This window comes from Electrophorus electricus, chromosome 10, assembly GCF_041902795.1.
Source record: "Electrophorus electricus isolate QZ-2024a chromosome 10, ASM4190279v1, whole genome shotgun sequence".
In the NCBI taxonomy this organism is placed as follows: Eukaryota; Metazoa; Chordata; class Actinopteri; order Gymnotiformes; family Gymnotidae; genus Electrophorus; species Electrophorus electricus.
Window position 1 is genome coordinate 21921708 of NC_137506.1, and position 25476 is coordinate 21947183.

At 38.4% G+C, this 25476-nt stretch overlaps 2 protein-coding genes across 3 annotated transcripts; one reads left to right on the forward strand and one right to left on the reverse strand.

The window, feature by feature from the left end:
- Positions 1 to 34: 34 nt before the first annotated feature.
- fam167aa (family with sequence similarity 167 member Aa) lies at positions 35 to 4724 on the forward strand. Its single transcript, XM_027002384.3, has 3 exons — positions 35 to 177; positions 2563 to 3175; positions 3734 to 4724. The coding sequence occupies exons 2-3, from the start codon at positions 2828 to 2830 to the stop codon at positions 3995 to 3997; spliced, it is 612 nt and encodes a 203-aa protein (XP_026858185.2). The 5' UTR covers positions 35 to 177; positions 2563 to 2827; the 3' UTR covers positions 3998 to 4724.
- An 8916-nt stretch (positions 4725 to 13640) lies between these two features.
- On the reverse strand, positions 13641 to 25189 carry xkr6a (XK, Kell blood group complex subunit-related family, member 6a). Of its 2 annotated transcripts, XM_027002481.3 has the most exons (4): positions 24606 to 24781; positions 20569 to 20693; positions 16161 to 16357; positions 13641 to 15882 (listed from the first exon to the last, which is right to left on the reverse strand). In XM_027002481.3, the coding sequence occupies exons 1-4, from the start codon at positions 24648 to 24650 to the stop codon at positions 14915 to 14917; spliced, it is 1335 nt and encodes a 444-aa protein (XP_026858282.2). In that variant the 5' UTR covers positions 24651 to 24781; the 3' UTR covers positions 13641 to 14914. The 2 variants fall into 2 exon arrangements, with proteins under 2 accessions (XP_026858282.2, XP_026858281.2); XM_027002480.3 differs by lacking the exon at positions 20569 to 20693 and having other exon boundaries at positions 24606 to 25189.
- Between the last annotated feature and the right edge of the window lie 287 nt (positions 25190 to 25476).

Here is a 25476-nt window from a genome sequence, read left to right on the forward strand (position 1 = left end):
ATCCCTATGCGTGAATGAAAACCTTGGGGCATTCCCCATTTGTGTCTTGGCAACGACCCCCTAAACACCCCCACCTCAATCCCTCCGCCGGCCGCAGAAAGTGATGTCTAGCGTGCTGGACACTAACGAGACTGCGGACGAACACCTATGTTGATACCGAACCAATACACCTAGAAGGTAACTGTTATCATTTTATTCCATGAATGTTATGCGGCATAACACAAACACAAAGCGTTATGCTATTTTCTGGACTGCGGCAGAAACCACTCCTTAACTCGGCGATGCAGCATGTGCGGAAACGACGGTGCATTCGGTTTAGGTTATATCATTGCCGTTATCTCCGTGAGGAAGAACTAGGAAGGTGTGTGTGTGTGTGTGTGTGTGTGGGTGTGTGTGTGTGTGTGTGCGCGCGCGCGCGCGCGCGCGTTGGTGCGTGCATGTCTGCGTGCATACACGTAAAAGAGAGAATTATTTTAAATTGAATTTTGTCAAATGTAAACCATTAGGCCTGCTAAGTATTACTTCATATCTCCATCTTATTCATATCACTCTTTGATGTCGGCGGCACTGGCTGTTTGAACATTCCGGGTGGTGCATGCAGTCAGAGTTGGCAGATGGCAGGTCTGTGTGTGTGTGTGTGTGTGTGTGTGTGTGTGTGTGTGTGTGTGTGTGTGATGGAGCTCTGTCAAATATACGATCATCTTGCAAGTGCAATCAGTTGTGAGAGATTAATTTAAATTTTAAAATGTGTATAGAACAGGTTATCTACTCAGTACACTGAATTCAATTGGGATATGAGGAAGAGGGCACAAACTGATCAAAGCTATAGAACACTACATATTTTGATATATTTATGATTCTGTGGGTGGGTGTATTCAATATTTTAATATTTTACATAATGTTGTTCAGTGGTTTCTGTTAAGTGTGTTGTAATATGCACAAGAAACAGTCTTACAAAAGCAGTGCTGTCCTGCTACTTGTGTTTTGCAATCACCTCATAGATTAATGTCATCGGAATTCACTGCTAAGCAGATTCTTGGCAAGGTTTGGTGAGAAAAACACACTCTCTTCAAGACTTGCCAATTTTAGCATGTTGTATACAGCTCCACTGCTGGGTATTTGCTGCTGTATTTAAATTTAACATTTAAATACACAACTATACAGTATCATTTTTAACATTTTAACTATTATTAAACTACAGGATTATTAAGGCTTTCACATGCAAAATATAAATTCAATTTTTTGTTGAAGCCCGTAGTTACAATTTTGCAATATTCTGATTAAAGACATAGTAAACAACAGCACAATGCAGAAGATTTATATAACACTGTCAAATGTTAGTTTGATAAATAGTGTTTTGTTATGTTTTAGTTAAGCTTAGTTATCTGTTTGCTGGTGGGAAAGAAATAATATGTCTTTAATGTGAGTATTACTGACTGACATTCACACACATAGAAGCAGACTCCTGAGCCATGCCAGGTAACTATCAGATTCCTCCTTGTTAATGAACAGAAATGTGGATCAGGATTTTGGCATTACAGGGTGGGACAAAGACGTGAAATCGTCCTTGGTCAATCCTTGGTCAATCCTTGGTCAATCCTTGGTCAATAAGTCTAGTCTTTCTCTATATGAGTGAGTCTGTCTTAAGGAACTGGCAGTTGTCCTCAGATCAGGAGCTTTCCTGTTGCTGAGGAGGTGAGAGTTAGAGAGGTACAGAGACTGTTCCAGCTGGACTCAAGGGGTTCTCAGTTTAGCAGGCAGCTGGTGTGTCCTAGTTCACTGTTCACTCTCTGCAAGAATATCTCAGGACCTAGAAAACCTCAGCCAATCACTCTAGGAAATTTCAGTATGTTTTCTAATATGTGAGGGCATTTTCTTGTGTAGATTGTGAGAGAGGTCATTAAATCTGTCTGAATTGTTAAATGAGAGTAACTCTGTGTAGGTTCTAAAGTAGCTGTTAAAGCTCCTCCCTTTTTCCAATTCATGTGACTTTGTTGAATTACTGTGAAAAGTGAAGAGTGTTTTGGAAAAACACACAGTATTGAAATACACAAAACTAGCATGAGGTTTCCTGTAACCTGCACCTTCTGCACACACAACTAGGGTTTTTTTTTGGCCAGAGTGGAAACTGTTAATTCAGGGTTTGTAAGCCTAATAGATATGGTGGCTATAAGACTGTTTACTGTTTTGTCTACAATGAATTGTTTACACTGAGGTTATTTTTTTGCATACAGAAACTCATGAGATAACCAATGTTTACAATGCCTCTATTTATATTGTGTTAATACTGTCATCATTAAATACTTTAAACTTATACTAATACATTAAAACAGAAACCATTCCTTTATGTATTTTAGTTTGGTTTATTTCCTGAAAGTCTTTGATACCTAATTTATTTACCTTTTCATAGAAGTATATATGTAATTCAACAGATAATAAGGGGCCACACGGTGTAGCCATATATTTAAAATAGACATTTTGTGTCACGCAAGTAGAATATGTAGCTGGTAGGTAATGTGTCACTAGTAAATGTGTGTTCATAAATTCTTTGTTTTCTTACAGGTGACAGGCACACTTCTTCCCACTTCTTCCTAAATGGATACAAATGCATTCCAGCAAAAAAACATACAAAAACTATCAAACAATAAAGATAATTGACAAGATAAAGACAATTACCTTTGTTTTCTGGAATTAACGACATATACAGTTGATTTAATTATGATGGGTACCTAATTTAAATGCCTTCTTTTTGATTGCAGACATCAATGTGTTTTAAACATTTTATTTTTCTAAAACAACATTTCATTGAGCCTTTATATTGGTCAGAATGTCCATGAAGACAATACCAGTTCCCCACACTACCCTAGAGATCCCAAAAGATCCAGAGAAGCAGGATGACTACCTCTCCACTTTGAAGGCCTTGGCTGAGAAGCTGCAGCTTGAGACAAAGAGGCTGTCCCACCTAGAGTGGAGGAGCCAGTTGGAGACTCAGAGAGCCAGGGGCCTGGAAGCCTCGGTGGGGGCTAACGAAGGGCAGTTACGAGCCTGGAGTTCTCAGAAGTGGCAAAAGTCCTCACTGAGCTGTGCTGTACACCAGGGACAAAGTCATTCCCCTCAGAGCCTGACAGGGATTGGAAGTATAGGTGAGGCCCTGGAATGGCTTAGGAAAGAGCTGGTGAGTCATGCATGCAATTGGTTAAATTACATACACTCACCAGCTACTTTATCTGAAATGCCTACATTTTAGATACACCTTGTAGCCCACCTGTTGTCATTCACAATTAGCCATCCTGAACAACTTTATCAATAGTCAGTGTCCCAGAACTGTTGTTGGCTCAGCAACCACAACTATCCCACCAGTATGTCAATGTTCATTTTGGGTGAGGTATTCTCCTGCCACTGAGTAAAAGCATCTACTCAGCCATGGTGCTGTTGGCAGAAATTGACCAGTGACAGATGTAGATGGATTGCAATGTACTTAATAAACTGGCCAGGATGCCGAGGCACAAGGCAGGTGTTTATATGGATAATTTATCAGTTTGTGTGTGTGTGTGTGTGCGTGTTTGTGTTGGGGGGTGTAATTCAATGTACAACTACTTCAGCTATAAACCATTGCCTTTAACCAGTTTAGAATATCTGAATATCTATGTTTACTGAATTGCTTTTATATTGAATATTGTAATGTTTGTGTCTTTTATGCTGTACATTCTGCTATTTGTGTCACTCACCATAGAGAGAGATACACTCGCAGGACCAGCAGCTGGCACGCCAGCTAATGCATCTGCACAGCGATGTTAACAAGCTGAAGATCGAGCAAACATGTAACCAGCACCGCAAGATGCTAAACGATGCCACGTTTGAGCTGGAGGAGCATGCTGAGATGCTGGACCTGCTGTGTGACGTGCCTGTGTCCTCTGGATTCAGCCTCTCCACTCCACTAAAGCTCATCGGCATCACCAAGATGAACATCAACTCCCGACGCTTCTCCCTATGCTAGCAGCTAGGTGCTCATGGATATACATAGCCATTTGCAGAAATGTCTTAGGTTCTATCACAAATTAGTAATACATGCTCAAGATGTATTTTATGCGCTCATTCTAATATCTTTAATGATACTTTATTTGATGTGGATAGTTTATTAGCCTTTTTTTCACATTTGACTTTCTATGTCAAACTCAGTAATTATTAAATAAGGCATATTTTGTTTAAGTAAAATTATTTTATACTTAGTATTAATGTTGTGTATCTAAAACTATGTATTTTGGAAATGCTTTGGTAACTCTCCTCCTAAAGTGGCTCATTTTCAAATTAGCAAGTGATAAATGAGTTATTAGATATAGGCTCAAGACATCACCATAGAATTGTTACAAACCCACACCTTTTCTGTAACTGCTTTACTTAAGACCAAATATTTAAAAAGCAGCACAAAGACAAAAAAATATTATTTAAAGAACTGTTCTTGAACATTTTAATTTGGCCTAATTTTTAGCATGTTTCAATAATCTATAGGTTTAAAATATCTAGGTTTAAAATGTGAAAGTCTATCAATTCCAAGCCATGGCAAGTCTGTGAATGATTAATTTCTAGATTGTTAAGAAAATGGAATTGTTGGAACTTGCATCATCTGATCATGAGTTTGTCAGAATGTATTCCTGATACCAGACCACCCTGGAAACAGGGTAGTCATATTACATGGAATGTTGCAAAATAAAAAAAAAAAAAGAAAGGTTTATTAAGTATGTTGTCTCATTTGTATGAGTGCTCCAATTTATTTGGTAATCTCTCATTGTTCTTTAGAAATAGAAAGCAATGTTAGTTGTGAAAATATGCATAGCACACATATTTGCATTAGATTGTATAAAGATAATGCTACCTTTAACTAGGGATATACATTACACCTCAATCATTTGCACCTTTACTCTGTTTGCTACTGTAATTTGATATCCTCTTAAGATTTCCATGCATGAATGGAAATTTCAAGGAGCCAGGAGCAGTCACCTCGTTTGACTCCACGCTGGCCTGTGGGGACTTCTGGCGCAGTGTGTGGCCTGTTTGTAACCATATATTGCTTTCTGTGTGTGAGTCTAGTTCTGTGTGCCAGTGGCATGGAAAGAGGAGGCAAGTTATTTGCTTCATAAAGGAAGCAGACTGATTTAAGTACACTTTCAGTTTTTCTTTTTTAAATACAATTTTCTGTGCTAAAGTTTTCTGTTGGGTTATGACTGCCTACCTTTAGCTATGTACCTGTGCAACATTAGTGGTATGATCGTCTGCCTTGCAAAACTAATCCAACCAGGTTGTGGAACACCTTTTTAGACAAAGGTCTGTATGCGTGACTATAAATTTACAGTGTATATCTTATCTTCTAAGGTAGATACCTAAGATGTCCTAAAACAGATATTCAGTGCTGACACACAGACTATGGCACCACCTAAAGGCCATGAGTGGTGACTACTGATTCGAAGCTCACCCAATATATATTAGTTTCTTATGGATTTTTAAGCATAAAACATCTTCCTCAGTGTAGGTGTTTTGTTTGAAAAAATCCACATCACTCATAATAGTAGGAAAATGAAGTGTTTATATGATTTTCTTTGTTTTAATCACAATATTTTAATGTATTAAAATGACAATAGAAATTGATTTGTGAACATCTGTGGAATCTGTATATTACATATTTTAATAAAATTTAAGACGATGTATAAAAGTGTAAACACAAAGAAAAGGACATTTCAGATTCAACACTTGTCCACTATTTAAAACAAATAGAAGAATTCGTTGCACTAATACACATTTTAACATGTGTCAATTTTGATGAAAATCCCATGAAATCAATCTTGTAGATTACTTACATTCATTACTCTTACAGGGGAAGACAGCTCAAAACTAAAGAATGAAGACAACCGTAGCTGGTAAATAGAATACTGTAGTTGAGTGATACGTTCTACTGTGTGGAAAAAGCCTACATAGGCATCCATAAACTGAGTCATAAAATATTAATATTTAAGATACTTTGGATAAGATTAAGAAAGGTAGGTTTATTTTTCCCTTTCTGTTAGTTCTAGATACCCCATAATCCAAAATGCTCAGACATAAATGTGTACAGGGTGGAAAATGCATTGTACTGAGGGCTGGTGATTAAACACTGCAAGATTCCATGAACTAAAATACATAGCATGGCTAAGGTATCTGCATTTGTAGTTGTGATTTTAAATCACTGTCTATTATCAACCACCAATACCTAACACATATTTCTAAATCAGGTGGTTAATTTATGCACAGTGAAGTACAGCACTAGGTTGAAATTAAGTAACTATGTAAAAATACTAATGTACTGTAAGTAAAAATATAGGGATACCATACATTGTTCACTCTCAAAAAAAGCTAGTCAACTTGTCATCTCTTTACTTAGAGTACAATACTTTTAAAATAAAAATCTATCACCCAGTATTTCAGGTAAAGCTCTTGCTGGTGATCACGTCACAGATGCCTCATAACATATACGGCTACTCTCATGCAAACTCTATGTTGTCTGGAGGAATCTGAACAAGAGTCTCACAGTTGAAGGTATCAAAGGACCATAAAATCATATTTTTACACAACATCACATTGAACTGACCTACACACTATGCAACAAGATAAAAATAAATCCTAACAAAACCCCTGAATCTTAATCTTAGTATTCGTCAATGCACCAAGTACGCTATACCCATGCAAAATTACACAGACAACTTCAGTTTTTCTAAATTCATATTTAAACAAAAATCTCAAAAGCTGCTAAAACATACAGTTCATTAATAACAAAGATACAGCTAAACCCCATCTGTTAGCTGGGCTAGCTAACAGACATATTCAGATTACAAACAGTTGGACAGCACATTCCAACATCCAAAAAAAAAATTAAAATAACAATAATGATTTAAAATAATCTCATATTTATTTGACATTTACCTAATTTAGATAACATTAACTAATGATTTTGTCCACAGATCAACATACAATACCTTTTATATATATATATATATATATATATATATATATATATATATATATATATATATATATATATATATATATATATATATAAAATCTCAGACAATGCAATTCTAAATGATGTACGTTTAAGTATGTGAACATCCTGACAAAGATACAAATCCTAAGCAACAAACTGGCCAGAAAATACACAAAGCTTTGTTTGTCCCCAAAGAATAAATAAATGAACCTGCTTGTGTTCATATTATTCAGTTTTTGAAGTGAACTAATTAAAGTATTGTCACTATATTTGCTTCCTTTATGGGGAAATGTACAGGAGCAACAAACAAACAACTAAATAACATTAGAGAAACACCAAGAATCTAAATAAGGACTGAAAAGCGTCCTACAATTGTTATTAGAACTAAAGACAAAGCTTTAGAAAGGTCTTTAAATGTATTTTTTGGTGTCAGACACATTTTAGATTGCGATTTTTTAAAACAAATTCCTTTTATTAATTCTGCATGAGAATTTATACACTATTATACCAGTATAGCCCAGCATGTTTTATTTGAACATCTTGAATGACATCCCAAATGACACTTTTGATGGCATATTCCCCAAATAAAGTATTCATTCATAAATTTTAGGAAAACTGATGTGATAAAATTGTGTGTTAAAAAGGTATTGCATGTAGCTTGATAATTTACCACTGCTAGATACAGGACTTCACATTAAAAAAATTAATGATCCTTTTCATTGGTATGCAAAACAGTCACATCCTATTTTCACGATAACACGAAGTATGTTCTAAAAAGATCCATGAATTGTGCCATGTGAGGTAAGCGTGGTTTTAGGTGGTCTTGGATGATTGTGCAAATGGTAAGTCCATGTAGCACTTTTACATGATCATTTAATGTGCAGGGTTAGCAAATGTTCTAGGGACATGTTTTTCAGCCCAACATCTAAAACCATGTGTAGTCTGCCATTTTAATGAATGCATTGGGCATTTGATGGGGATAAACTATGAGCTCGAAATGTGGTAATTTGAGAAGGTCATGGAATAAACAAATATGATTATGAGCAGTTATAGAACATGCATCAGGAGTGTAGTTCCAATCCTGGATATATTTTGCAGTATATTCCAAGCCTAATCAAATAGTCCAAATTCAATTAAATAAGACCCTGATTAGGATTTGAATATTATAGCCAGCTGTGGTCAAACTGAAAGGTGGTACATCTTCAGACAGGAGTTAAGTACGCTTTGTGACTCTTTAAGATATTACTGAACAATATTATTTCAGGTTTATGTAACAAGTATTAATTAGATCCACCTATACCTGCCAGCTCTATATATGGAGGGTATGGGGAAATATAAATTTTATATTATTTAGGTCTGATGCTTTAAAACATTTCAGTTATTTTAAGTATATTAGATTACTCATTTCTGTCAATAGGTTTCCATCTAATGTGATTTAATGTAATGTAATGTGATTTATCAAGTCATACAATACACTATTATTAGTTCCAAATATTTGCTTATGTCAACCCTAATACAGTCTTGGCAGTGCCTTGACTGCCTATTTAGATGTTTAGGTACTGTTTAAATGTTATAGCTAACATGATAGTAATATAACTATTTTAAATATTCAATATTATTATTATTATTATTTTACCATATTACCCAATGCATGTATGAAAGCAGGGCCCCCTGTCTGGTATGAATGAATGCATATACCAAGATGTAGGATGTTTAATTAAGCTACTAACAAATGCTAATTATGCTTTAGAGCAGAAACTACACATAGTGCACTTTGTATTTTTGTTCCTTTCTGCAGTTCCCCTATTACTTATTTTTTTAATGTGGACATTTCATAAGAACTTTACTTCAGTTATTGAATTCAATACTGGAGTCAAGATAACCTGTGTAAAAAACTTGGCCCTAACTAGGTTACTATACGTCTTCACTGTTTTGGACTAAATGATCATAGAACCAGAAAATTTAATTTTTTAAATTCTAATCTGTATTATGGGCTATACTCTGAAGGCAAACATCTTTGTTAAGAAGTTAAACTCTTTCAAGCTTGAAAAATAATCAATTGGACACTAGTTTAACACAACAAGACATCCAGCAAAGCTTCAGCACTGAAACCAATAAGGCATAAAAGCATGGGAAGCACACACGCACACACAAATCTACATTTCATTCAAATATTCTGTACAGTCCTGAAGCTTTTATAGTCACAAGACCATAAAACCACCTTTACATGTGCTTTCAAAATTGTCAAGCAATAACAACAAAAACAAAAAACCCTACAAAACAAAAAACGTGCATTTATGTGCACATTAAAACATCTGCTGTGAAAGCAAGGGGCAATCACCTTGTTGTCCCAATATTTGGTATTGCTCCACAAGAGCAAAATTACTTCTGACTATTATACTTTTTGATGGCATTAAGAAAAATACTAGAACATGTATTCTAGCTATTTGATAGCCCTTAAAGAACCATAACTTGGTCTGTTATTGTTTTTATATCTTCATTTGTACCAGTGAGTGCTGTAATCATGGATAAATTGGGAGTTGTTTCACAGAATGTTTTGTCTTAAACTAAAAAACTTCAAGCCTGCAGTTTGTTCCTTGACAGGAGTAGCCATTACATGATCCAGGCATTTTGTCTTCAAGGTCCACAGCAAAAACACTGGGTCAAGCAATAATTGCTAGACAATAATGACATCACAACTGTGATGTGATCACCCCACAATTGGACAAAAAGTACATAAATATAGCTTCATTTCACAGTATATTATAAATATAAGCTATTGAATGTACAGTAAGTGTACCACCTTATCAAAAGTCCTGTTTTCTGTACCACTGGCAAAATATACTGATAATAGCAGAAAATCAAATATATATTTTGCATACATCATATAATTACACATTTTGTACAACATTTGCATTTTCATTTTAACTTTAACTATATGCAGAAAAATAAGAAAACTGGTTTGATATTCTTTAGCAAAGCAACTGGTGTCAAAACCAGAATAGAGGAAGTGATTATACTGCATTGTTTGGATACCAAAGAATATGTTTCTTGTGCTTTGACAGTAAACTCAGTTACAACAAACAAGGTGATGTCCCCTTTATCTAACACCAATGAATCAAGAAACTACATAATACAATACAAGGGCATAATACAAGGGCTATATTTACGTTATCATAGGCCTATTGTGACAATTGAGATTTCTAAGGTATTTCCAAAAGTACTTTGGTTTTCACTTGGCTAACGAAGTGACTCAATATAGTCACGGTATTTTTGTCTCTATGAACTCCATAAATCAGTTTCCCATGACATTATTAACAATAAAAGTGACATTTTTAAAAGAAAACCACTACATTTATAACAAGGAAAAATTAGCATTTTTTACTTGCTTAATTAAAAACAAAGATTGTTGCATTTGATATGTACAAACTGATAAATGTAGCATCTGAAGAACCAGGAAAAGTGTAGAATAACTGATGTGTAAGTATTCTTATACAACTTGTCTGGCTTTCCACTCTGTTCAGCTAATGAACTATTGGGACTTAAGAGGGAACAAAAAACACCTGAAAGTTTTGGAGTTGAACAACCTCAAAGAAGATATTCAAAGAATTACTTTCCACTACCCAAACACACAGCATTACTGCAACAGCCCTGATTATAGATGCTGATCACTATGATGCAAACTTGTATGTTAAGGATTATGAGGCAGTTGGAATTTTGGTCTCTGTGCATTTTTAGTAGTCCAGAGGATTTTGCTTTTGTCTTACACTGATTCTGAGAAAGGTAACCAGTCTAAAAATATTTGTTTACATATTACGTAACCGTACATTTCAAGATTGCATAGTTTTGAGTAGTAACTTTCTGTCAAAGTAAAGAACCAGATCTTAACCATTAATGTTCCTGGATTTTTATCAGATTCATTTTGTCACTGAAATAGTAAACCTATTATTTGCACAATAACACAGAAAGAAGCTAATTTACATGATGCATGATTAATGAATAAAAAAAAAACAGAACCTATTACATAAATGGAGACCTCCATTAAGTACAAGTTGAGGAGACTCATCCCAGCACTAAGAGGAAAGGGGGCATATAAGATGTCAGTTTGTTTAAAACTTATTAAAAAAGCCTTAAGTTGAACAAAAACAAAACCATTCTGACTGCTACAATGTAGCACTGCAGTGATTCCAGAGACATTCTATACATAAACATCAATCTCACGTGCATGTTCATTTTTCAGTGCTAACGAACTCGCCGTCAAATTAGATGACACACTAAGTAAATTAAAGTGTTGTATTTCTGTATATAACAGAACTTTACTTGCTTTACATTATTTACGAGTAATTTCTGTTGCATTTTCATGTTTTTATGGTCTGGAAAAAATGATTAATATACAATAAGGCTTTACAGGAAGTTCTATTTACATATTCATAAACCAAAATACACAAAGTAGGTTCAGCATTAGCACCTTGAGGATATTGTTCCCAAACGTCCCCACTAGTAGAGCAATACTGGAAATCAAATGTAGAAATATCCAGACCATGACCATGTTTACATGGTTACTCAACTTACTCTGAGTAAATCATGCAAGTAAATTTGCAATGCCACTGATATCTAGTATTGCTGTGCATTGTACTGACACACTTTTGAAAACAGTGATAGAAGGCTGTGCACAGGAGTTTCCCAGCTTGTGCAGCCCCACTTCAGAACCCCCCTCACCTCCTATCTGCAACAACACTGGAATGTATACTTAACCATATGCTGCAATGGCATGTTGTACATGTATAGTCATAGAAGTCATGCACGGGCTCATAAAAGGAAAGAATAAAAAGAAACAAAATCAAAAACCCACATATGTATACACTGGCATTGTTGTTTGCTGAACTGGTTGCCTTGGCGATTTTAAGCACCGATGATATAAAGGCACCACAGAGTCAAATAGAGAGGGGTATAGTTACAAAAATGAAAAGCGTTATTTCTGTGCAATTCCTCTGTGTGTGTTGTTGTTGTTCAGGTATGTGCACCATTATCAAGATAAAGCAGCTATTTGAGCGAGAGAGAGAGAGAGAGAGAGAGAGAGAGAGAGAAAGAGAGAGAGAGAGAGAGAGAGAGAGAGAGAGAGAGAGAGAGAGAACACGGTATAGGTTTGCTGACTGTGTAAAGGTATGTGACTGAGTGAACATTTTGCTAGTTTCCAATGTATCAGATATTAATCATTAAGATTACATCTTACTGTCCACACCAAGGAAGTCCTTGAAGCCCATGACAATTAGAATTAGAAAATAATGCCTCGATACACAAAATAAAGGCCAGTACAAAAAGAACTGTAGTCAAGAGTATTTTTTTTCTGAGAATTAAAGATGAAACGCTGTTACAATACAGTTGTGACCCTTAGCCAGCACAGGAAGGTCCTGAGGATTTTGCTTTTATGGTTTTCTATGTAGCATTATTACTAAACTGAAATTGAGTCAGCATTATAGATAAAAACTTAACATTGTGTACTTGAAAAGGTCTTTGCCTTGTGAGAGCATCTCAAGTGGAGATGGTGGTAATGAAAAAAATAATCACAGTGTATTAGCACCTGGAGGAGGGTAGATGTTCCATTAGATATATCTAGCAGCTATCTCCATAAATGTATTTTTGGCTAAATTAACCAAGGCCTATTTGTTTAGATGGGACATTCTCCAGCAAACAACAGTGAACCAGAATACAGTGGATGTACAAAGCTTGAACTGAAATGATCAGACCTCCAACAGCTACTGAGTTTCAGTATTTACTCCATATGCAGAGGTACTAGATTATATAAATGTACATGCTTAATTTATAACACATTTCAAAGCAAACCCAAGGAGAACAGCAGTCAAGGAAAAACCAGTATACCTGCACCAGAATCCACCTGAGCCATACACTAACTTAAGGGAAGGGCTAGCAGCAACCAGGGAGAGGGTCAACCCAAGAGACTCAGCATACAAGAGCTTCTATTACCCCATCACATCCTTTTAAAATTCATCTAATTAATGTTAGGTATCTTTTAAAAAATTATTAAATATTGAGAGGAAAAAGAGCCATTTACCTTAGCACCTGGTTTCTCTCCAGTAATATAAACCCCTATAGGCTGTTCCCCTGGGCTCCATCCCTGGCAAGAACCCTTCGACTCATTGGATGCACCTGCATGGCATGTGGTTAGGGTCTTTGCAGGCACAACGGAGTTAGAGACAGCAGTGATCTCCTAAATATGGTGCACCAAGCCAACCTTGACCTGTGTTCATATCCACAGCAATGTGTTTGTGAACTAAGTGATACATATTCCCGTCAACATGTACAAAATTACATTATGACAAACGGGCAGAAAAACATTTTCTTGGATAATGCACAGAATGCAAATATACACACTGGATTAGAAACAAGCAAACAAATAAAATCAAGTTCAGCAGTGTTACCGAACCATTCAAGCTATTTTATTACCGCAAAAGGATATGACCAAGTGCCAAATTATGTAAAAATGTAGCACCATATAAACCAATTAACAGCTTGCCTAGGTACAACAGCTGAAAGATTTTGCTCTAAGCACCTATCCACGGTAAAGATGTTGCTGACAGGTGGCTGGGTGCACCAATGGCAGAGAGGATTGCAACAGATTACAGTAGTGGATGTGATTTGGCCTTGTATTGTTCAGATGATGGCAGCAAGCCCTGTGCCATGGGAAAGTGTCCTCTTGGGCAGAGCCAATTAGGAAAGTCCTGCTGTGAAACACTGCTGTGGTCTCTTCCTCTGTGGAAAACCATTGAGATATATTCTGCCAAAAGATACTTTCTATCTCTATCAGTTTAGCTGTTCAATATACCTTGGATAAAAGTAAAGGTAAAAAAATTTGCAACATTGAAAAAAATTGCATGTCATGATTCCATATGGAACCCCTGACAAACAATTGCACCTCATAAATCTATTACTTGGAATTCTAGCCAGAAAACGCTTGCAGGGAGCCAGGAAGAATGGAGGAGAACTACCAGACCATTCACACAAAGCTGCCTCTGGGAGGGCTTTACTGTGCTTTTCACTGAGCAAGTAAGGACTGCCCAACAGGCAAAAACATAATCTTTTGAAGTACCATATATATTTCTCAGCTGTGTACAAAGGAACTTACTTCAGAGAACATTGTGGACTTACCTTATAAACTGTCCATAAATATTTAATATAATGTTAATACATATTTAACATACTGTGGAAAATGGGCTATGAGGTTTTTTACTAAAAGCTGTGCGATAGTGAGTTAATGAGGTATATCTTCCATGAGTAATATTTCTGAAACAACTTCCCTTTTATTTTAAGGCAGTCAGACAATGAATGCCATTGAGTAATCAGTCTAAACGGTTGTAAGCTTTTGCCTGCAGAGGTCAGTCTAAGATCCAGCCAAAACTGGAACCCTTCAGCACACTGACAAGCTGACAAACACAGTGAGGAAGACAACTAAATATAACAGTAACTCAAGAGGTACAATGGAAGGTAGTGGTCTGCTTCTTCAGAAAAAAAGGAATTGATGGGAGTTGCTGACATGGTTGATCTACCTCCATTTTTCCAGTGTAATAGTTTTAGCTCACACTGTAAACACCATGGTTGAAGATGTATTATTTCAAAGGGTAGCTGACATTTTTAAACAGAACATTAAAAAAGAAAAGGCTTATGTACAAATAAATACACACTCAGTTTGTAAGTGTAAAACACTATGATCAAGTTTCACATATTTAAATTATTCACTGATATTAAGTTAAAAACATTAAATGCAAAAAATATATTTTAAATATATGAAAAATTAAAAAAGAAAACAAAAGCATGTGACAGAATGGATGGTGTGAGCAAGGAGATTGAGAGTCAGAGAGAAGGGGTGGAAGAGACAGCATGTGGTCACAGGGAGGACTCGTACTGCAGGAACTCATAAAGCAGTGGGCCATCCCTGTAACGAATCCCTACAGCCGCAGGGGTAATGAACTGCAGGATATTTATAGTTCTCCTAAGGCGCCTGTCCACAAAGTGAGCATCCCAGGCTGGGTAGCGCTTCCGGGGCATGTCAATTTTGATGAGGGGCCCCTCAGGTCTGTAGCGGCCTGAAGGTGTGGTGGGCTCAGGGGAGCGCACTTGGAACACAGGCAGGCAGGTGTCTGCTGCTGAGTCATCGTGCTGGCCATATCCCAGCGAGGACACCCGGGATGGGATGGGCTGGGAGGCATGGGGACCAGGGGTGGGGGCCATTGGCTCAGCCTCGGGTGGTAATGGGAGGCCCCAGAGGAGCTCAGCACAGCAAGAGCTGGCTAGTACCCTGATCCTAGGGCCCATGGGGTGAAGGACTCCATAGTAGATGCCCATGAAGACCACTCCTGAGGCGAAACTTAGGTAGACTCCACAGAGTACTGGTACTGCATAAGAGTCTGTAGTGGCCGGGTCCCTGTATGCGTACCACAGGCAGGTAAGCACGGTGTTCTCAGCCAGCACCACGAAGTAATAGATCATCATCCTGTACCTGGTTCTGCCTTCCTTCACGTTGAACCAGCAGAAGATGTAGACGATGCCCACCACCATGTTAAACAGCACCTCTTCCCACTTGGACATGCAGAAATCCGTGCCGCCATGCACAATCCAGAACGCCATGGCACACCAGTGCACTACCACGAAGATGCCAAAGTAGATGTGGAAGATAGAAGCAAAGAGGGCGAAGGAGAGCACCCGTGAGGAGATAGTGAAGAGCCTCCAGAATATGTGAATGAGAGCACCTCGATAGCTCATACTCTTCTTGTCATCTCTGGAGTCCCTCAGGAGCTTATGGTAGGAGGCCAAGACCCAGGACAAGGAGAGCAGTGATGCCAATAAGGACACACCTGTAAGGAATTTAGTGGAAATACATTGAGTATTTGCAGCTACTTACCGGTTTGCTGATGGGATTTGTACTACAGTGTCTGTGCATAGCCACTGAAAACACTCCAGCCAGGGCTTCCCACACTCAGATTAAGCCATGTAATGGATTGAAAAGGCTTTCCAGTTGGGCTTCACTAACTGGCCAGCATCCTGTGCCCAGTAAACCACTACATATTTTTCTCAAACCTTACTAATGGAGAATGACTGAGAGTAACTGGAGGTTAATGGGTGGATGTCTTACACTGCAGTGTCTCTGCTCGGTTCTTCTGAATCATAATGCAGAGCTGTAGCACCAGTTGGGGGGCGCTCTCCAAGAAGGTTTCCAGCAGCCGAAGCATGCTCACATCAGCATACTCATACATCATAGCCCAGTAGAAGCGGCGCCTGTGTTTCATCTGACGCCGGCTCTGGACACCCAGGTACATAGTGCGGACGTATCTATTCAGAAAGAAGACACATTCCATAGGAATTTAACAATCTGAACATGACTTCAAATGTCCTCATTCTTTAATAGTTCATATCCACGATAGCTCAAATGGCATTAACTCATTAAACAACAATGATGACCACTGAGCTAATGAAGGTCATGTTACTTCAGAAGCAGCTTCATTTTTTCTTTTATTTTGTCCATGCACCCATGGATTTTGGATATTTTAGCTGTGATATAAATGCCAATTGGTACATTTTTCAGGTCTGTGCTCAATATAAACATTACCTTCGCACGATAATTCTATAGCTAATGTGCATAGTAAACATCATGCCACTGCAGTGTGTGCTACCAGCCTCTCTCAATATTGCTTTATCGTTCTGATCTGAGCCCACGAACCTAACTAAAAATTCTGTGACTAAAAAGGATGATGTATTAAGGCAGTCAACATTGTCATGCCTCTGTAAAGCACCCAAAGACAGATCTGAGACCTATTCTGCAATTATAAATGTGAAGTTCTGAAGTCAGTTGTCAGCCAGCCCACAATAGGCTGGGTTTGGGATATATACCAGCTCCCAGTACACCTAAACCATGTAATGAGTGTTCTACAGTGTTTCTGGATTCAAGTGCACTGACAGCTAGAGTGGAACTCAAATGCCGACAAAATGAGCAGCACTGACAACTGTGGCACATAAACATCTCTCCTACAGAACATCTGTGGCAGCACAACCCTAGAGGCACATGGGAGAGTGTGTGTGAATTATTTATGTCCATGAAATTAGTTCAAGATAGCGATGAGATTTTCCCCATGTAAGATAGATGAACCACATACAGGTGATAAATAGACAGCTGATGTGTGCATAGTTAAAGTTGATCTGCCCTTAAATGAGATATCTAAAACAAATAACAGAATGAGCTATTTCACAATAAGTAATTCAACAGGTTAAGGGAATTTTAGTAAGCTTTATTAGAATTAGTCAGTTAAGAGAAATCACCTGTTTGGGGGCTCCTAAGTGGTATAAACTGACTAATAGGATTATGTCCCATTGAAATGTCAATTTCTCTACATGCCAAAACCACCTATGGCTAGGAATCCAAGAGAGCATAACTGGCCCTGCTCTCTGGCCGGGAAGAATAGCTTAGTTGACCTGACAACTTTTCTTTGATAAAACACCTTCACAATGCATTGCATTGGGCTGCGCACTAGAAAATGTAATGTTCCTCATCCAAATAAATTTCAGTGCATATACTGGGAATCCAATTTATCATTGAGATTTTAAACACAACTACAAAATTACTGCCAATAGTGCACCATTTCTGTAATAGTAAGAATTATGTCTAACATAGCCCTAGTACATTAGGTTATATATGGAGTTAAAAGTTATATATGGAGCATAGGTGCAGCAGGCAGAATATGTTTTTCAAAAATTTTGACTTAGGTGCAAAATTTCTGCAAGAGAAGAGGCCCAAGAAAAACTACTTCAGAAAAAGACATTTTGTTCTACAGACTGGCTTTATAAAACCACTAATTACACAAGTCCAATTGCTGTGGGCTAATTGCACACCCATAGTTCAAACAGGTATTCAAAAATTAAGAGAAAAAAGGCCTTCAGATGACAAAGGTAATAAAGTGGGAAGGAATTTCTCAGAGCTACAGAGCCAATAGAGTGAAAAGAGCCACACAGAACTATGATAGAGCAGAGGGATGAGAGAGCAGAACTGAAGTTAAACAACTGAGAGGGTTATGTTTACCTCTGAACCACTTCTCATTTCCGTTCACTTTTATTTGCTTATTCTCACTACTGCTGGCAACAAACATTCTAAATTTGATGATACAATCTTTAAAGTGAAAAGATATGTTTATGTTGAAATAAATATACATATACAAGTAGCTACTTATGTCTCTCGCTGTACTGGTTTGTGCTCTTATGCACATAACGCGAAAAAAATGGACATTCAAATGGATTTAAACCTAACAATGTCATTTTTGGCCAATTTTGACAGTGCTAATCCCAACACTTGATATAAAAGTGGAGTAAAAAAAGCACAAGAGAAAACAAAGGTGACATAAGCAAGATGCTGAGAGTGAGACCAATCATGATGCACACAGTGACATTTTCTGACTGTGTGTCAGTCTTTGTCTTCCCTCTCCTCTTTCTCTATGATGCCTCTTTGTGTTTTCAAGTATTCTGCTCATGCCATAGGGTCCCCCCCCGCATGCATGTATATAGGTATATGTATTTTAAATAAGTGGATTTCATTATTGCATACTAGACAACATTTTACACACCACTAAAGGTGGATACTGTTGTAATGCATTGTGTCATCAATATAAATCACATTAGTAACACAAGAACATTGTGAAGCTTATTTTAAATGCAGAACCTGTAAAGTGTGCTTCAAGAACAAGCACCTCACCAGCATGAGCAAAAAGGCGAGGGGAAATGAAACTCATTTCACTGCCAGACATGAAATAGTCTAGATCACCTCTTTAGAAAACAGTCTGACATCAACAGGAAGAAGGATATCAGAGTTCAGCAGAAAGTGGACATAGTTATTATTCTAGAGCTTTTAACAGCACCACCTCCTGAAGGCTCCAGCACTCACACCTAACTCAGCCATCAAACAGCTTCGCCAAGACCCATGTATGACACCTTAATGGGCACCTTTCATTACGCACCGCAACGAGTTCGGTGAGTCACGCTGCTTATGAAGGACTGAAAGCAAATTAGCCTCAACAATGTACTTGTGTTCCTGACCACCCCCACAAACACAGAGAGCTCCAAGTCTCGCTGAAAATCAGGAAGCATTTATGACTCATGCCTATAGCCATGATGGAACAATCTAGTTCGATGACTGAGGAATCAGAACCTGCAGTACATGCTACTGAATTTTGAATTTTCGGGTGGTGGTGGGGGTCTTATAGAAAACATGACAGCTCTGTGGTATTATGTTAGGATGAGCACATATTCCAAGAAAGCCTCAAATAAATAATCAGCTAGGTAGGTCTCTTTTTCCTATATAAAATTACTGTTTAAACCATCAGCTGTAGAAGCATTATGGAATCACAGCCTCAGTGTGCAAATACTGTTCCTAAGTTAATGTCATATGACATCAACCACATTCAAAATGTTATTCTAATTATGAAGATAAAATAGTGAAACAATTCATTGTATTTTATAGGAAGTGGTGACAGCGAAGTGCTAAAGAAAAGCTTTTATCACTTGACTTTTTTCTCCACATCCTAAGACTTCCAGTCACACTTACAGGAGTCACTGGATCTTGCTTTCAAATCCTACATTTGCAGACCTTTGTTTAGCCTTAAAACCTACAACTTTAGAATCAGTCTAATTTTACTTAAAACAATACACATGTTCATATCAGAATGTCTTAGAAAGTACAAATGCAAATTCTATCCCAGCTTTTAGCTTGACAGATGGACTCAAATTGACCATTACACTTTAGGGTTGTTCAGCGATGTATGGTCAAATATTTCTGTGTAAATCTTAATACATGTGCTTATATGGGTGGAGAGGAGAAATTATTGTAGATCATCACTACATGTCACTGTAAATTAAGCAGTATTTTGATATTACAAAGTCATCTCATTCACTGACCAAGCCAACTAAGGGACCTAAAAGTCATAAAGAAGAAAAGAACGAAAGAAAACACGGATCATATAATTTAAATAAAACTGTATTTATACTGACCTTAAAAAAACATCTTGGGTAGCTTTTCACAAGTAGCACAAATTTATTAATGAAAAATCTTTGTAGCAGGCTACTTAGTGAACCCATCCAGTGATTTAGAAAGTGAAATAAACAGTAAAATAAACTTAGAGGGGTTCTCCTCTATCGATCTGGTATGCAGTAAACATGACTGCATGACATCCTATATGGGCTTGATGGGGCGTGCTATTAAATGACCTCTCCTGGCTATATCACCTCACTGAACAAACATGTGGGTGGAGGACTAGCCTAGCTGGGCTGTACATGCCTCAGCACTGCACAGACACCACACTCAAATGACAATCTGGCATGTTGGATAACAATGAGGAAGCAGGCGTGGAATGTCATCATCTTGTCTGTCAGAACACTTTACAGAGCAGGAACACAAGGCCAAATGATTTATTATATAATTGCACAGTGATATCATGTGGCAATAAGATCTGGCAATAACAGGACAGTAAGGAAAGAGTGCATGTAGGGAGAGAGACACTTACGAGCAGCTTGGCCCATGTTCAGCAGGCCACCCGGTCCCTCTGCCCTCTGTGCTGTGTGACTGAGTGTACCCCCCCCATCCCACACCCAAGAGCTTCTGTCTATGGGCACCAGTCCATCCGGGCAACTGAAGCAAAACAAAAAAGAAATAATGGATTCATGAAATGAGAATGGGGTGAGGAGGGTAGAATAACATACAACAAAATCAAACTGTGACCAAGTATGGGATAGAGCTGGACCTGAGGGAGAATGGCTAAAGTGGCAACACATGCAAAATCAAACTGTATAAAATGGCTGTTGTCAGTGAAGCCTTGGGTGTTCTACAACTTTTCCCCTTGGCTATGTAGTTATCCTTTAACTTCTTCTAAGTTATTATTATATTACTTCCAATTATATTGAATTAGTATTTATTTATGTCTCATTAAAACATGTATATAGCTGTGGAACTATCTGTGGTTGGAGAAAAAAAAGAGGTAAGAGGCAGGTATGATAACTCAGAGCTCTTTTAATAAAATAAATAATTGCTCTCAGATTTTTTAAATGATTGGTAGATGGAAGTAAACAAACCAAAGAACACCCTCAAGACCTGTGATATTGGCTAGCTCTGTGATATTCTCTCTCTCTCTCTCTCTCTCTCTCTAACCTACTTGAAGAAAAAAATTCCCATATAAGTAATTTGCCATAAACCAAGCAGAGGTGCAAACCAGTTTCATTACCCAATAATCCATCCCTCTGCTCCATAGACAACATTCAAACAGGCCTTTGCCACAATTTCCCCTTTCAAAATCTACCGCTGTTTCAAAATCCAAGTCTCAAATTGTTGAAAAATACAGTATATGTCTATGTATCTCTGCAATGCTCCTCCTGTACAAGACCATAATTTTAAAATAGCTAGAGGATAATTCCTTAGAGAGAGGACTTATTTCAATTATTTTCTAGCGATAATGGTGATACATATTTTTATTTTCATAATTACAAAATGTACATATCTGTACTAGAAACTGTAGTATAATCTCTGACAGCCCAGAATAACTGTCAGATAATCTAAAACCTTAGAAATCATTTTGTTATTATTAAAACATAATATAGTTGGAGTCATATTACTTAAGGTAGGCTTAATGAAACATGCTGTTTCTGGGTTTGGATAATGAAGTTATTACTTGCAGGGAACACTGAACAGGCATTCACTCTACTCTCCCCTTCAGGGGTCTGGGACTGAAATGGCTACGAGGTAACAGGGTTAGAGAGAGACAGAGCAGGATCCATTGCCTTGCTCATGTGTAAAACACTGTATTATTGCTTGTGTCCAGGCTGCAATTCAAAACTGCCACAATGTGGTTTTATTTGTAGCCTACATCCAAGTGAACTAGCACATTCACATAAGTGATCCTCTCTCAATGAGAGAGATGAGAAGGGGGAAGAAAAAAAAAAAAAAAGTCCTGAAAGAGTGGACCTGAAAAAACTGCACTACACTGTGTTGAGGGGTGACTGTAAACCAGAAGGAGGCAGTGGCAGGAATGTGAGTGCCACGTTATAGGTGTGTGTTTAAATGTTTTTCTGTGTGTGAGCATGCATGTGTGCAGGTGTATAGCGGCAGTGTGTATACATAACCTCAAAGGACCTACATTTGTGGTTAAGTGGAGACTGTATAAAGTATGTTGCGAGGGAATTGTGAGATACTAGTGTGGAGAAATGGGAATACCCGGAGTTCTCTAAGCACACAGTGGGAAATTCAGGTCAGTGTGTCAAACCAATCACCTGGATCTGAATCAACTCTTAATGTCGTCCTCTGAAGGGCACGCTGAATATTCTGTATAGATAACCAGGACACCTCCGTCAGTCCTACTTTTATACAGGCTTATTACTTATGTTGTTAAATCTGAAAGAGATTATTGTGACCAGGACAGATCTTTTAAATGCAAAATGTACAGAATCATTTGTCAAGCCTTGGTCTAGCCCTAATTCATGTTAACATAAGAAAACTACAAATCAAAGATTTCCACTGTGAGAAATGCAGTAATGATGCAGGGGATTTTCATGCCCACCAATTTCTTAGTCAGGCTGGGGACTGGGGCTCTTAACACTCCAATCAAGTCTCATCATGGTCAGTTTTTGCCAAGGGCAGCATATGCGCATATGCAGTGCGGCTAAGCGAGGCCAGCAGGGAGGGAACCAACGCTGTGCCCAAGCCTGCAAGCCCAGTGCTTGATGGGACAACCATGGAGCAGCAATTGGCCAGGGTAATCAGCCAAGATCTTCTCATCTGCTCTGCAGAACATAACAGCCTTATATGCTAGCCAAAGCTCCATCATTTAACCACCCATACACCCTCATTACACTGCTAAATAATTAATCTAAAAAAAACAGCACCTCAATCAAACTGATAGAAAATAGACTAGGACATGTACAATTGATACAATTCACTATGAACTTGTGACAATTTGTGGCTCTCTTTTTTTTCAAAAACAGAAAGGTTTACCACTATGATTTCAAAATGTAGGGAGTCCTTGGAATGAAGGATGAGAAGCAGTCAAACAGAGCAAAGGTCATCAGTGCATGAACTAAGGCATAAAATGCACAGGTTATCTATTAAGGCCTAAGTAATTAAACAATCAACAGATTCTAGTATAGGCAAAATGGAACTCAAGAACAGAAATATTTTTGAGCCAAATAACATTTCACATTACAATTAGGCATATGCTTTGCGCTAGGAAGTGACCATTTGCTGATGTAATCCGAGTATAGTCTATGCAACTAAAGGTAATTAAAAGCATAAAAACTATGCATTATTGAGGCTTCTTTTAGTACAAATTCTCCTGGAATTATCACTCACATATATATAAAGGGCTTGGGGGTCATAAATATGATCTACAGAAGCATCAAGCTGTTAGTTGATATTTATATCCCTTACTGAAGACCACCATTTGGATTGCTGTTAGCACAACGGTGCTGTAAATGCATGCAAGAAAATCCTACCAAACGAATGTCTACTAATTAGACTTGATATTCTCAACTAACCACCATTCAGTGATGCTGCTCAGTGGTTTATATAAAAATTTCTTGGTCGCGAAAAGGTTCAAGTCGCAGTAATTTTGTGGTTATGATTAACCTGCAACCCAACACTTTGCTGCTTGACTGCGGTAAAACAGATTCTACTGTTTTCACCAAAGAATCAACGCTCCCCACACGACCTCTTGTAGAGGTCATTTAAGTAAATTAATTACCATCTATATTTATTTCACACCCAAAAGGGCACGGCAAATTTGTCTTTCCACCTGAAGGCTTGATGACCTGAAACGACAGATCCAAAAGCAAAATATCTTAAATAAAAATAAATAGTTAATTTCCATTTCTGTTTAGCCCCAAGTCCTAAAACCTCAAGCTATTAAGCGCATCTCGCATTTACCTGACATATTTTAGTTAGTAATCCCTGAAACATCAAAATCGACGACAACAGCTCAACGTTTTCGCGCTCTTAAACAAGCCATAACCGCCTGTAGGCTGTTCACGCAAATCCAGATGCTGAACGTGTAGGCTGATATGATGTCATGCAGGAGCGTGAACGTGGTGGCGGAGTCCACGCGCCATCGTAAAAGGCGCCAGTGGAGCTTCTTCAATACAGCGAGAGCGCCAGTGCCCAGTGAAAATGGTGACCACATCGACCTTCCTAAATTACAACATAAGGAATTCAATAAAGAAACTGTAAAACACATTACATATAGATGGTGCCCAAGCCATTAATCAGATAAAAGTTTAATTAGGCAAGCCAATTTTAACGTGGGTGACAAAGTACCTCCAGTTAAAAAAAAGATACCCAAGGCTTCGACGGCTTGTAACCTGCGACTGTGAACCTGTAGTGGAGCGAAACGTATGAAGCAGGTTTTTCTCTGGTAAAAATGTGTGTGTGTGAGTAAGTGAGGGGGGGGGGGGGGGGTAAGAGGGAGTGTTTGTGAGAGAGAGAGAGAGAGAGAGAGAGAGAGAGAGAGAGAGAGACAGACAGAGAGAGAGAGAGAGCTGATGTCCCAAATCTCAATCTTACCTCCACACTTGCCCCATCTGAAGAATGTGGACAAATATTTGCCATATCCAGATGGAGATCTGACAGCACATGTCCCTGTTATAGATGCCTGCGCTCAGTCCTGCTGTTACTGTCCGGCTGAGTCCTTCGACATCCCCGAGCCCACCCCCAGTGTAATCCTGAACGAACCACCTGAAGCTTAGAATCTGGACCAGCACCGAAGGAACCAGCACAAAGAAAAGTGTAAGCCCGAACCACACATAGTCTCTTTTGTAATAATAGTCGATGGCTAAACACACGTCCGTAAATACATCCAAAAAGAACACCAGCAACGCCACGACGATCCACAGACAGTCCAACCACAGGCGCTCCTCTGGCTGCGGCCGCCTGGCTGCATTCCCCTTCCCCAAGAGGGAGTGCAGGCAGGCGCTTCGACAGCCCCAGTAACAAGACGAGGAGTTGCAGCAATGGCAGATATGTATAGCCGCGCTGTCCAAAGCATCCTCGTCTCCGTTCCCCCCTGTTTCGTCCTGGTTGTGCAGTTGGGCGAAACCGGTAACGACCCCAACACCATCAGATTTTGCTGCCATCTTGCTCTCTGAAACACTTCGTCCCCCTTCCGGGGTTATTGACGTCACTTCCTATATACCTGTCCTTTACCCCGCTCCCGAAGCACCCCTCCGTCACCCCGCAATAAATGAATTAGCCTAACCTGTCGTTAATACACTCTAGCATCATCTTTCTAACGAGAGGACCGTAAATGCTCAGTTGATATTGGGATAGGCTACTTGGGCAACACGTGTTACTGGTTAATGCTGAGTTCGCGTTAAACGATTTTCCGCTCGCCGACAGGTTTTGGAGGTCCAGATCGGAAAATCTGCTCTCGAACGCT